The 14,044-nt window shown below is 42.5% G+C and overlaps 1 protein-coding gene across 3 annotated transcripts in view; it reads left to right on the top strand.

The window, feature by feature from the left end:
- Positions 1 to 14,044, top strand: part of LOC139218495 (myocyte-specific enhancer factor 2C-like) — a 31,010-nt gene that overhangs the window by 11,991 nt on the left and 4,975 nt on the right. For 2 of the 3 annotated variants that reach the window (XM_070850069.1, XM_070850071.1), the window contains 7 exons: positions 1,103 to 1,306; positions 10,466 to 10,609; positions 11,153 to 11,345; positions 11,444 to 11,488; positions 12,249 to 12,412; positions 13,164 to 13,293; positions 13,395 to 13,521. In XM_070850069.1, the coding sequence (XP_070706170.1) occupies positions 1,103 to 1,306; positions 10,466 to 10,609; positions 11,153 to 11,345; positions 11,444 to 11,488; positions 12,249 to 12,412; positions 13,164 to 13,293; positions 13,395 to 13,521 (1,007 nt within the window). The remainder of the gene's footprint in view (positions 1 to 1,102; positions 1,307 to 10,465; positions 10,610 to 11,152; positions 11,346 to 11,443; positions 11,489 to 12,248; positions 12,413 to 13,163; positions 13,294 to 13,394; positions 13,522 to 14,044) is intronic. The other variant, XM_070850072.1, reaches the window with a different exon arrangement.

Below are 14,044 nucleotides of genomic sequence, written 5' to 3'. Positions count from 1 at the left end.
TCCAGTGAGAGCTGACTGTGGCCCAGAGGTCGTCTCTGCCTTTGATTCTTCACCTTTCAGGAGGAGGTGTGGTGATCATTCTGCATCTGTTTACACTGAGCTGAGATGAACGGGGGCGAATGGATCCCTGATGCTGAACACAGTTCCTCAAACTGATGATGCTGCGTCATGTGACCCTCACGAGCTGCGACTCAGTGACTGTAAGCGAGTCTGCAGAGGCTCGTTAGCTCAGTGTGAAAACATATGACGACTGAGTAACGACGAGAGCTTGTTGTCACTTCAACCGCTTGTGTGTGTGTGTGTGTGTGTCACTGTCTCACACACACACACACACACGGTCGAGTCTTGTCTGGGGGAGCGGTTCCTCTCTTCCTGTTATGACAGGAAATGCAGGAACATATGCTTCCTGATCCCCGGAGCAGGGCCGCTCTGACCTCATCATGCTCCCTGAATGGACTGTAAGATGCTTCACACTTAAATAAGCTAATTTATTCAGAACGACGTCTCAAAACGCTTCACAAGAGGAAAAACATCTTTAAAAATAAAACAAATAAGATAAAAACAGATGAGAAACCAACCGGCAGCTTCATCCAACTTGTTGAGAAGACGAAATAAAGCCAAACAGAAACATTATCACTAGAGTTTCCCCTTTGTAAACATCCATCACAGAGCGGCTTCCTGCCTCAACTTTGACCCCCTGTGCTTACCGTAGTGTGAGCGCAGGTTTCCTGTCCTGTGAGGGATTATCACCAGCATCTCAGGTGCAGCTTAGCTCCGAATAAAATCATCTTAAATCATCCGTGGAACCCGTCTGCTCACGTTTCCTGAACTATTTAACCTATTTTTAGCGACGTCGGACCATTCTGGGAGCCATTGATTCCCAGTGTTTTCATTGAAAATCAATCAGCAGACTCTTGAACTTGCAAAGTGTTGTGTAACCTGTCTCAGCCGACGTCAAGTGTGCATTTACTTACATTATTTATGTGCGGTAATGCCACTTAAGTGCACATTGATCTGTACTGCATCCGCTTGTACTGTGCTGAGATGAGTGGGAGCAAACGGGTGTTTTATAGTTGGTTTTCTCCGTCTCTTTCTCCTCCAGGTGACATTCACCAAGCGTAAGTTTGGTCTGATGAAGAAGGCGTACGAGCTGAGCGTGCTGTGCGACTGTGAGATCGCCCTCATCATCTTCAACAGCACCAACAAGCTGTTCCAGTACGCCAGCACCGACATGGACAAAGTTCTGCTCAAATACACCGAATACAACGAGCCCCACGAGAGCAGGACCAACTCCGACATCGTGGATGTAAGTAACACACATGTACCGGCATTAGAGCTGAAACGATCAGTGGATACATTGATGAGCCAATCAGCAGACAAAAAAAGACAAGAAGTGCACCGTTTCCAGCTTCTTAAAGGGAAACTCCAGTGTTTTTACTCCTGGGTCCTATTTGTCCCATTTTTTTAACGTGATCCTTTGGAACAACTGTACCTGATCACAGTAGATCCACTAAAAGAGCTTGTTTGATCCACTGACAGGCTCAGAGTGTTATTCTAAGTGTGTGACAGCATCATGGAAAGGATCCCTACAGAGAGAGACCTGGAAGATCCTTTTGGTTTAACCACAAACAGCACACACACCAGACTACATTCACTAAAACAGGGATTTTACATGGGAGTTTCTTGTCTGCTGCCACCAGACTCCATTGACAAAAACAGTAATTTTGGCTCGTAGAACACAGGAGTTGCTGCCCTTCTGTTGTCTCTATTGGTCAGTTTGTTTGTGTTATTGTGTGACTTTGGTGATTTAAAGGATCAGTTCAGATCCAACATAATGTTTGTGTAACACACAATAACACAAACACACTAACTGATGGAGGCAGCAGCAGACCAGCAGCTCCTGTGTCCTGTGAGTTAGAATTAACTGTTTTTGTCAATGGAGTCTGGTGTCAGACTTTGAGTGTGATTACGTTGCAGCTGAGGTGATCTACTGGACCAATTCCAACACTTTTTGTACCTACTAGTCATTTAGACGCCAGAATCGCAAATAAAATAGACAAAACAATCAAATATGAATATTAAATGTGACTATTTGCTGGTTTTATTAGTTTTCTTTGATCGTAAACTGAATATTTTGGGGTTTTGAACAAGACATTTGAAGATTTCAGTATTTTCACATATTTTATAATCAATCATTAACGGTTAGTCGCAGCTCGATCGACTGTAAAACTAGTTAAACTAGAAAGTGGATGTGTGCCGGTTCTTTGTCAGAAGTGTTATCCAGACCGACGGCTTCGCCATGTTTGTGTGTGTGTGTGTGTGTGTGTGTGAAAGTGTGTGTGATGGTGTTGCACCAGCAGAGTAATACAGTATGTACTGGACAGAACCGTGTTCTTATGTAACAGTGTTAGCAGAGCACAATAGCAAGTGTGGGGACACACACACACACACACTAAGCACACCATGTCACAGAGGTCGGTCTTAAGCTGTCAGAGAGCAGCCAGGAGTCGCGTGACCGGGCGCTCAGCAGGAGGTTTTCTACCTCCTGGAACACTTTTTATCAACAAAACGATTAAAAATTGAGATTAAATGTGAAGATTTGCAGGTTTTTTCATTGTAAACGGCCTTTTTTTGGTCACAATCTGTCAAAAATAGTAGAATTTGAACATAAAAAAGGTACAAATAATTGTTCTTGATTACCTGTGAAGTCCTTCAAAATAAAGTAAAATGTTTAGACTGTTTATAATCTTGTGAATTTCTACAAAATAGTTTAGACCAGTTATTAACTTGTGAACTCCTGCAAATTAAAACACCAATTTTGGACTGGTAGCAAACTTGTTAATCCTACAAAATAAAAGAAACATTTTAGACCAGTCATAAAGTTGTGAAGTCCTACAAAATAAAAGTTTAGAGCAGTCATAAAGTTGTGAACTACAAAATAAAATAAAAAGTTTAGACTACTTACATACTTGTGAACTCCTACAAAATAAAACATTTTTTTAGACCAGTTGTAAACTTGTGCATTCCTACAAAATAAAAGTTTAGACCAGTTATAAACTTGTAAACTCGTACAAAAAGAAAAAGTGTGTGTGGGACATCATGTAGTGAAGACAGAGTGTGTGTGTGTGTGTGTGTGTGTGTGTGTGTGTGTGTGTGTGTGTGTGTGTGTGTGTGTGTGTGTGTGTGTGTGTGCACATGTGCATACAGTATGTGCAGTTTCCGCTCCACGCGGCCCACCACATGGCCTGTTGGCCGCCCTGTCAGAACCAGGCTTAAACGCTCGGTAATCCCCCCGTAATCTATCACAATCCACTTTAGCTCGTTACTGTAATCTGTGCAGGCAGCCCCTTCACGTCTGCAGGTGGCGTGCCCACACGGCAGCGACCGGCCGGGTTATTTACAGCGCGGCTGCACGCTGCGTCCACGTTTCCCTCCGTTCCTCCGCCACCGCGCTCAGCTTCCTTTTCCTGTGTGGTCGGATTATTCCCTTTCTTTTGTCTTGTGCTTCTGTTCACCTTCGTCCAGACTGACGAGGGAATACGTGTCGCTTTAGTGCCTTTTTTTAAAAAAATGATAATATAATTTTTAATAGTGTTTTTCGCTCTTTTCCTGTATTTTTATCCCTGTAACCCCCCCACACACACACACACACACTCACTCCTCTACCAACCTAAATCCTTCCTAACTTTTGCCCTAACCCTGTTTCTGTTGACACAGTTTATGTCTCTAAATGGGTTGTTAAATCTCTGCAGAGTTTTCTAAATTAAACAGCAGAGACATGAAGCTTGAGAGAAGAGCCAGACGGTTTGCAGCTCTGTGTCTTTTTTATCGTGAATCGACTCATTGTTTTGTTTATGAAATGAAATAAAGATAATAATGTGTGACAAAGTCCTCACATTTCAAAAGCTGGAGCTCGTGGACGTTTGGTGCTTTTGCCTGAGAAATGGATGAAACGATCTGCTGCCGTTCTGCTGATTTACAAATGGTGTGTTAGTGCTGTTCCACTGACAGGTTCCTCTGTCCGCCACCATACAGATAATTATCAGCACGCAACGCTGCCGGTTACGATGCGTGTTACTGATGGTTTAGTCTCCGCATGCTAATTCTGTCTAGATACTTTAAAGAATATCTCTGTTATGTTTTAAAACTGAGCTCTGTTTGCACACACACCAGACTCCATTCACAAAAATAGGGATTTTACACCCCAGAATGTGAGAGTTGCTGGTCTGCTGCTGCCTCGATTGATTAGTTAGTTTGTGTTATTGTATGCTAAACAAATATTGTGTTGTTCCTGAACTCACCCTTTTAGACACTTAAAGTCACACAATAACACAAACACACTGACTGATAGAGGCAGCAGCTCCTGTGTCCTGTTCTGTAAAATCCCTGTTTTAGTGAATGTAGTCTGGTGTGTGTGTGTAGAGAGCGATATAACGGATGTTTGTGGTTAAACCAAAAGGATCTTCCAGGTCTTTCTCTGTAGGGATCCTTTAGACAATCTACTGGACCAATTCCAACACTTTTTGTACCTACCAGTCATTTCAAATCCAAAATATGTAAAACTAGGGCCCAGGTTTAAATGGTGCTTTTAATGGACTCCCTGGAGGATTATGACTCTTATTGTTCACTCACATGGTTCAGGTGTGATTCCTGTGTTCGCTGATCACCTCTGATATTCGGCCAACACACCACGCTTAATCTCGCTGCCCTCTGATTGGATGATGAGAGGGATAGAGGTGTTTGAGAGGCATGTGTAACCTCTCAGGGTAAGACAACAACAACACATGACTCTGCGTGGTGCCGAGGCGGCGGTGCCAAGGTCAGGCTCGCCGTGCCACAGTGAGTGGAGCGAGACCAGCATGTTTGGGCTGAATTTTAAAGGAATAGTTCAACATTTTGGCTTTCTTTCTCAGAGTGAGATGAGTCGATGGATATAAATCTCATGTCTCAGTGTTAGGTTGTAACAAAGGTTTTAAACAGGGGCCTTATTTGTTCATATCCTGGTGTCTAAATGACTGGTAGGTACAAAAAGTGTTGGAACTGGTCCTCAGTTGAACCCCTGTACATGGCAAAAAAGAATACACTAACCTGTAAGATCCTTTTGGTTTAACCACAAACAGCTGTTATATTGCTCTCTTCAAACACACCAGACTACATTGCTAAAAATAGGAATTTTATCTCTCAGAACATGGGAGTTGCTGCTCTACTGCTTTCTCTATCGGTTTCTTATTGTGTGACTTTTGTTGTTTTAAAGGGTTATTTTAGATCCAACACAATGTTTGTGTAACCTCCAATAACCCAAACAAACTAACTGATGGAGGCATCAGCAGACCAGCAGCTCTCATGTACTGAGATAAAATCAGTGTTTTAGTGAATGTAGTCTGGTGTGTGTGCTGTTTGTGGTTAAACCAAAAGGATCTTCCAGGTCTCTCTCTGTAGGGATCCTTTCCATAATGCTGTCACACACTTAGAATAACACTCTGAGCCTGTCAGTGGATCAAACAAGCACATAGCCAGCCTACCTACCAGTTATTTAGACACCAAGATATGAAAAAATGGGGACCAGGTTTAAAAAATACAGGCGTTTCTCTTTAAGTATGAAGCTGGAGTCGGGGTGTGATTAGCTTAGCTTAGCATAAAGACTTAAAGCAGAGGGAAACAGCTAGCCTTCCTCTGTCTGACGTTAGAAATAGTAAAGATATCCCATGTTGTCCGACCAGCACTCAAAGATAAGTTTTCTACCACATTAGACAAAGAAAAGCAGCAAACATCTCTCCCCACTGCTGAGAAGCTGGATGACGGAAATGTTTTTGTTGTTTCTTGCTTGCAGCCGACAGTCAGAACGACTTGTAATACATTTTCTGTTGATGAAATCGATTGATCGACTGGTTGTTTGGGGTTCACAGAGTGAGTGCTGTTTGATAGGACGCTGAAAAGACCGAAACATCTACCAGATAGGAATTCAGCAGAAGAGAGGCTCCTTTGTTTTGATCGTCGGGTTTTTTTTCCCCTTCCTCATGTGGCGGGTTGGCGCGCTGCCTGTGAGTGTGTGTGTACATGCTAGATAACTATCAGCTTATTGTATTGTGTTCATTTAGCCTGGGAACCTAGCTGCTATTTATAAACCTGAGGAGTTCTGCATTCCTCACTTTCAGCCTTATTTTGGTTCGGCCTGCTGTGTTGGTGTGGTTGTACTCTGGTGTTGTGAGGACATTTTGCCTGATCCTCACAACTTCACAGGGCAGTTTTAGGGTTAAGACTTGGTTTTAAGGTTAAAATTAGCATTAGATCAAGGTTAAGATTAGGGTAAATTATGCATGAGGTGTGAGGGAATGCATTAAGTCAATGAGTGTCTCAATACATTTCTTTCCACCAGTGTTGTGAGGACATTTTTGGCTGCTCCTCACAACTTCAAAGAGCAGGTTAAAGGGTTAAGACTTGGTTTTAAACTCAAAATTAAGATTAAGTTTATAGTCAGGTTTAGTTGTGATGGTTTAGGGGAAGGGAACACGTAATGTTAAGTGTCCTGTACTGTAGAAAGACAAAAATGCGTGTGTGTGTGTGTGTGTTTAACTGCTGTTTCAGATTAAAAACAGATGAAGTTTTCAACACACACACACACACACACACACACAGTGACGCTCTCATGTGCTCAGAGTGAGTCCAGTTCCTTTGTGTTGGCTGCGATCCCTCCCAGCTAAATGGCTGGAAACCGGTAGTGGTCTAAAAATAGGCCGGGACACAGCTATTCTTAGCCGTGACGGCGCTGTGAGCGTGTGTGACTGTGGTTCGCCTGTGGATGATTGAGTGTGTACGTATGACTGTGTGTGAGCCGCTGCAGGAAAATACAGAGGAGGAAGAGAAGCAACTTCAGGCTGAGTAACAAGACTCAGTTCCCCACAACGTCCTCTTCTTCTCTTCTTCTTCTCTTCTTCTTCTTCTCTTCTTCTTCTCTTCTTCTTCTCTTCTTCTTCTTCTCTTCTTCTTCTTCTTCCTCTGTCCCTTTTGAACAAGTACAGTTTGTAGAGCTGCTTTAATGTTTTAGAGCGACACTTTTAAATATATTAATGTCTTCATATTGTCAACACGTAAATGAGACTTTCCTCGACTTTATCGTCACCAGACACATTTATTTTAGGTAAATTCCAAAGGATTTGATGTCTATGAGCTCTGAGTGCCTTCCTTCACTTCAGCCTCCCTACAGCCCAAAAAAAAGGTTTTATAAAGTGCAGAACGAAGGTGTCCAGTAGAAAAAAGAAAAATCACTGTGATTATTCTGAATAGTTGAACTGCAAACAGAAGTCAGATTTACAGTTTTTCATCCCAAAACCATGTTTGTGATGAAGTGAGGGATGAAGTCTTTGTACGTGGGCTGGGAAAATCCTCCTCCTCCTTTCAAAGAAGCATTTCACAGCTGGAAAGACACGTTTTGTTCTTCATAAAACCAGTAGAAATGTTGTAGAAACTGGTGCCACACAACCAGAGAGAACAGAAAAGGGGCTGTGGTGTTCCCTTTGAGCTCAAAATGGTTAGAAAGCCTACAACACCCAGAATGCACTGGGCTTGCTCGTACAGCAGTGATATTAATCCAGAAGCTAACAGGGAGCGTGTTAGAATAACATAAGTACTTTATGTACTTGTAGAAGAGGAGGAGGAGGAGGAGGAGGAGACCACCCACGAGGAAGAGTCTAGTGGAAGGAACTGAAGCGAGAGAAGAGAAAACAAAATCGATGGAAAAGAAAAGCAGTGTGAGGGTGGAGGTGTGGATGGATTTAGGAGGACGGGGGTGGGGAGGGTGCTCCTCTTCCTCCTCCTCCTCCTCCTCCTCTTCCTCATCCTACCCCCCCTCAGCTGTCTTCCTCTCTGTCTCCTCCAGAAGCTGTTCAAACCACCTGCCACCACACACACCCTGACACACACATTCCTGTCCTGGTGGTAGGAAGTAACTCAAGTATTTACTCAAATACTGGACTGATGACTCTTAGGGGTCTTATGGGAGAAGAAAGAAGAAAAACTGCTGCTTTGTTTGAAATATTTGGTAGTTTTACATGTTTTACATGTTATTAAAAGTGTTATTTAAATGTGGAACAACCACAAACTGCTATTGTACTGCTCTCTTTAAAGCCACCAGACTCCATTGACAAAAACAGTAATTTTACCTCGCAGAACACAGGAGTTTCTGATCTACCGCTGCCTCGACCTGGTTGTTTGTTTGTCTTATTGTGTGACTTTGGTGTTTCATTGGGTTGATTCAGATCAACACAAATATTTGTGAGACACAAAATAACAAAGGAAAGCCCGACCGATGGAGGCAGCGGTAGACCAGCAATTTGCTTGTTCTGCAAAGTAAAATTACTGTTTTTTTCAATGGAGTCTGGTGGCTTTGAGCAGAGCGACATAACAGCTATTTCTGGTTAAACAAAAAGGATCTTATCTCTGTAGGAATCCTTTCCATAATGCTGCTAGTTGTTGGTGTTATTCTTTAAAAAGATATAAAGCTGAGGTCTCGGGTGGCCAAAAAAGCAGTTGTTGCTGGTTTAAAGGAATAATCTCACTACTTCCTCCATCTGTTCCCGGCTGCATCGAGGTTAGACCCAGACCAGATCTTTTTTTATTGAAAGAGGAAGCAGTGGGTGTGCAGCGGTAACGCGGAGCACACTGTGTGTTTGTGCCAGCGTGTTTTGAAGAGGGGAAAGTAGGCTGCCGGAGTCGGTTTTTATGTTTTAATAGACGAGCCAGATTGACAGATTGTGAGGGAGGGATGGGAGTGACGAGAAACGCTGCAGAGCAAAAAATAGCCTTCTACGGCCATCCCTCCGGTAGCCACGCCAGCATTGGTGGTAGCTGCCTCACCCTCCTCCTCCTCCTCCTCACACCCCTCCTTCTCTGTGAAGCCAAACAGGTGGACATGACTGGGATGAATGGGATAGCAGCACTGGGCCGACCACTGAGCCCTGAGTGTGTGTGTGTGTGTGTGGTGGGTGTGTGTGTGTGTTGCAACCAACCAGTGACAGACTGGACTAATGGGCTGTGAAGTGCTGAAGCAGGACACCGAGAGCCAAACCACATACTGTACAACACACACACACACATACAGTGGTGGAAGAAGTACTTTTATTTAAGCAGAAGTAAATCACAGTGCAGAAATACTTTGAAGAATTGCACAAGAATACCAGAATTACCCTTTAATTTAAGTATTTTAGTCATTTAACCTGACAGATCACAGGTTATTGTGCTGTTATATCGCTCTCTTCAAACACACCAGGCTCCATTCACAAAAACAGTGATTTTACCTCACAGAACACTGGAGTTGTCAGTCTACTGCTGCCTCGATCGGTTAGTTTGTTTGTCTTATTGTGTGTTTGACAAATATTAAGTTGGAACTGAACCAACTGTTTAAAACCACCAAAGTCTCACAATAACACAAACAATCTAACAGACTGATGCAGATAGTAGACCAGCAACTCCAGTGTTCTACGAGGTAAAATTACTATTTTTGTGAATGGAGTCTGGTCTGGAATTACCAGAATTATTCTTCAAGTAACTTATTATGCAGAATACTTGAAGTACTTGAGTAAATGTACACACACACACACACACACACACACACACACACACACACACATTATCCTCGTCACCGTCTAATGCCTGCATGAGAGGGGAGGTGTCACCAACATGTCCGACACATTCACACGTCCTCAAATGGAAATTTAACACTCATCAAAATGACAGAAAAGTCAAAATAACTCATCAAAGATTCATCAGGTCTGATGAAATACTCGCTGCTGTCGGTCTTATAGAGTTGGAGGAGGAGAAAGAGGAAGATGATGCTGTGAGGGTTGATATCTGCTCAGGCGGCGCCCTCTTGTGGTCAAAAGAGTCGTTGCTTTGTTTGTAGTTTAAAGGACAGATGCACATTTTATCTTTAAGAACAAATACTGACATCCTATGATGAGTCTGTTCATCTGTAAACATGATTTAACTTTATTTAGTGCTGCCGTGGTGCTTTTATCTTTTTGTGTCCGTACACCATGAGTTATTATTATTATTATTACATTAAAACAAACCCAAAAATTAGCTCATTAATCAACTTTACATGTAAACAGACTGAGTTGAAGTTTTATTTCTACTATTTTTCTGCTTTAACTTTGTGTATAAATACTGAAATAATATTTTTATGAACCAAAACTGCTCTTTTATTAGTTAGTTCATTAATATTTCCTCGTCTGTGGCTCTTTACGCCGTCACTTTATGAAACATACACCAGGAGACGTCCATTTTTACTAAATTAATGCCTCAATTTATCTCGTACGAAGTGAAAAAGGCAATAAAAACCAATTAATCAAAGGAAGATACTTTGATAAAGTGACTGATCGTTTCAGCTCTAAAGTCCATCAGTGACCTTTGACCTGATGTAGAACTGGTGATTGGTGTTTAACTGTCTTGTGTGTTTCCTCCCGATCAGACGCTGCGTAAGAAAGGTTTAAACGGCTGCGACAGCCCCGACATCGAGGCCGACGACTCTGCCGGCCAGAGCCCGGAGTCGGACGACAAATACCGCAAAATCAACGAAGACATCGACCTGATGATCAACAGACAGAGAATCTGTGTAAGTTCACACACACGTTTCCTCTGGTTTTAAACCTGGACGGAAGTGTGTGACAGCATTATGGAAAGGATCCCTACAGAGAGAGACCTGGAAGATCCTTTTGGTTTAACCACAAACAGCACACACACCAGACTACATTCACTAAAACAGGGATTTTAGAGAACAGGACACAGGAGCTGCTGCTCTGCTGCTGTGTGGGTCATTTAGTTTATTTTTGTCACTGTGTGTGAGACAAATATTGTGTTGGAGCTGAACTTACCTTTTGAAACACCAAAATCACACAATAACACGAACAAACTAACCGACTGAGACCAGCAGCTCCTGAGTCCTGTTCTCTAAAATCCCTGTTTTAGTGAATGTAGTCTGGTGTGTGTGCTGTTTGTGGTTAAACCAAAAGGATCTTCCAGGTCTCTCTCTGTAGGGATCCTTTCCATGATGCTGTCACACACTTAGAATAACACTCTGAGCCTGTCAGTGGCTAAAATAAACCTAAAAGTCTTGGTAGTTCTTTGTAAACCGGCTGACTTCTCCTGAACTGTCCAGCAGGGTCTGTCCTCCTCCAACTACGACATGGGGGTGTCCGTGCCCGGCAGTAACCCCGGCGGCCTGCTGTACCCCCACCCCGGCGTCGGCTGCGGCCTCGGTAACCACAACCTGCTGCCCATCTCCCACACACACCCGTCTCTGCAGAGGAACAGCATGTCCCCCCAGCGGCCCGCCAGCGCTGGAAACGCCGGTGTGTGAACAGGAACTTTGATCCAAACATTCGATCCCAATATTTGATTTATAGATATCTGATCGTGTGTGTGTGTGTGTGTGTGTGTGTGTGTGCAGGACTGATGGGCTCAGAGCTGACGAGCACCGTGGTCTCCAGCGTCGGTACGACTGCACTTCATCTCTTTCCTTCATTTACACATTAAAGTGATTAATTTGTCTGAATATTCCAACTAAATAAATATGAAGAATATATAAATATTCCAACCAGATCAATGACTTCATTACTTTATAGTCAAATAGTTAATTCAGTAAAAGTATTTATGATGGAGTATTACATCAATATTATTTATTATTTATTAGTCATTTAAATGAAAAATTACATGAAACTATTAAAGTTAGTGACGTTTGAATTTAATAATAATAAAAATTAGAGTAAAAAAATGACATTAAAAAGTTTAAGGGATGTTACATATAATGTTAGTGTAGTAAATAATGACAATTAAAATAAAAATATTTAAAATACAAATATAAAAAAATACATTTGAAATATCAAAGATAAAGTGATGTTTTAATATGATAAATAAAAATAAGAAATATTAAAAATATCAACGTTAAAGACGTCTTAGAATAATTTAAAAAATGTAAATAAAATAATTACATAAAAAATATAAATGTTAGATTTTTTAAAAATATAGAAATAATCAAAAATAGATTTAAAATATCGACGCTAAATTAGAATTTTGAATATCATAAATAATAAAATAAAACAATAGAAAATACATTAAAAATATCGAAGCTAAAGTGATGTTTGAATTTAATAATAAAGATTAAAGAGAGGAGGTGATGGACCGGACTAATTCCTGAGTCGTCTTTAATGTAAAAGATCTGCTCAGCTGATTTTGCCCCCCCACCCCCCCCACAGGAAACGGCAGCTACAGTAACCACTGCCCCTCCCCCGGCCTGCTGCCCCCCGGAGGCGTCTCCAAAAACATGCAGGACAAAAGTCCCCCGATGACGATGAGCCGCAAACCCGACCTCCGCACGCTGATGCCCCCCACCAACAAGTGCAGCAACATGCCGACCATTGTGAGCACCGCCATGTTTACTGACTTTAATGTCCTCCATTATCAATATTATTAGTATTAGTAGTATTATTAGTATTATCAATATCAGTATTAGTATTTTTATTATTCTGGAGACTGACTGCAGTCGTCTGTGTTTTGTCGCTGCCCTCCAGTGTGAGGACTTTGATCTGATGTTGGTGAGTGATTCCTAAATTACACAGTCGCCTTTTTTAAGATGCTTTTAGTGAGAATGAGAGTTTTTAGTGAAGAGTTTTCTGCTGAAGGAGCCAGAAAAACCTCAGAGGTTATTTCAGGGGTCGAAGTGACGACGGCCAGACGAGATCTGCAGGTTTTAGCCAGAGCCGCAGTAACTAGGGTTTAGTTACTGTTTAGGGTTTAGTTACTGTTTCAGGGTTTAGTTACTGTTTAGGGTTTAGTTACTATTTTAGGGTTTAGTTACTATTATTAGGGGTGTAGAGTTACTTTCCAAGTTTATTGTGGATCACAAACTGAAATGCACATGATGTTGAATCAGGTCACAAGCTGTTTGTATTCTGCTTCACTGCTGAAACTGGAACAGAACAATGATGCAGAACAAACTGAGCAGCTACTGAAGCCTCTGTATTGTAGGAAAAGTTACTTTCAGGTGTTAATTACGGCACAATTTCAACCAATATGACAAAAAAAGCCTCTAAAATCAGCTGCAGACCTTCCTCTCACCTGTTTTCTGAGTGTCGTCGTGTCCCGTCTCACAGATTCTCTTTCCTTTGCAGAACCAGAGAATAAATCACTCTCAGAGTGCTCAGACGCTGTCGACTCCGGCCGTGTCCATCGCCGCTCAGACCCTCCCCGGACAGGGGATGGGCGGGTACCCGGCGACGCTCTCCTCCTCCTACGGCACAGGTGAGTATTCGGCACGGCGACGCAGACGACGGGTCGACAGGTAAACAGGTGTTGGATGTGAGCGGTAAAAGAGGGTTTCCTCCGTGTGTTTGTCCCCTCAGAGTTTTCCCTCGGCAGCGACTTGTCCTCTCTGTCCGGCTTTGGAGGCTCTGGTCTGGGATCAGTCACAAACTGGCAGCAGCAGCAGATCCAGAACATGCAGCAGCACTCGGCGCTCGGACACATGGGGTGAGCACCAAAAACAGGATGGAGACAAAACATCCAATGAGAGAGCAGGGAAATAAACTGTTGGATCTGAAATAACAGTTTAAAACACCAAAAGTCACACAAACACACAGACTGATGGAGGCAGCAGTGGACCAGCAGCTCTAAAATCCCTGTTTTAGTGAATGGAGTCTGGTGTGTGTGCAGAGAGCGATTATGGAAGCATCATGGAAAGGATCCCTACAGAGAGAGACCTGGAAGATCCTTTTGGTTTAACCACAAACAGCACACACACCAGACTACATTCACTAAAACAGGGATTTTAGCTCACAGGACACAGGAGCTGCTCGTCTCAGTCGGTTAGTTTGTTCGTGTTATTGTGTGATTTTGGTGTTTCAAAAGGTAAGTTCAGCTCCAACACAATATTTGTCTCACACACACTGACAAAAATAAACTAAATGATCCACACAGCAGCAGAGCAGCAGCTCCTGTGTTCTGTGAGCTAAAACCCCTGTTTTAGTGAATGTAGTCTGGTGTGTGTGCTGTT

Source organism: Pempheris klunzingeri, chromosome 19 (assembly GCF_042242105.1).
Source record: "Pempheris klunzingeri isolate RE-2024b chromosome 19, fPemKlu1.hap1, whole genome shotgun sequence".
NCBI classification, from domain to species: domain Eukaryota; kingdom Metazoa; phylum Chordata; class Actinopteri; order Acropomatiformes; family Pempheridae; genus Pempheris; species Pempheris klunzingeri.
This window is presented reverse-complemented; position numbering and strand designations above follow the sequence as displayed.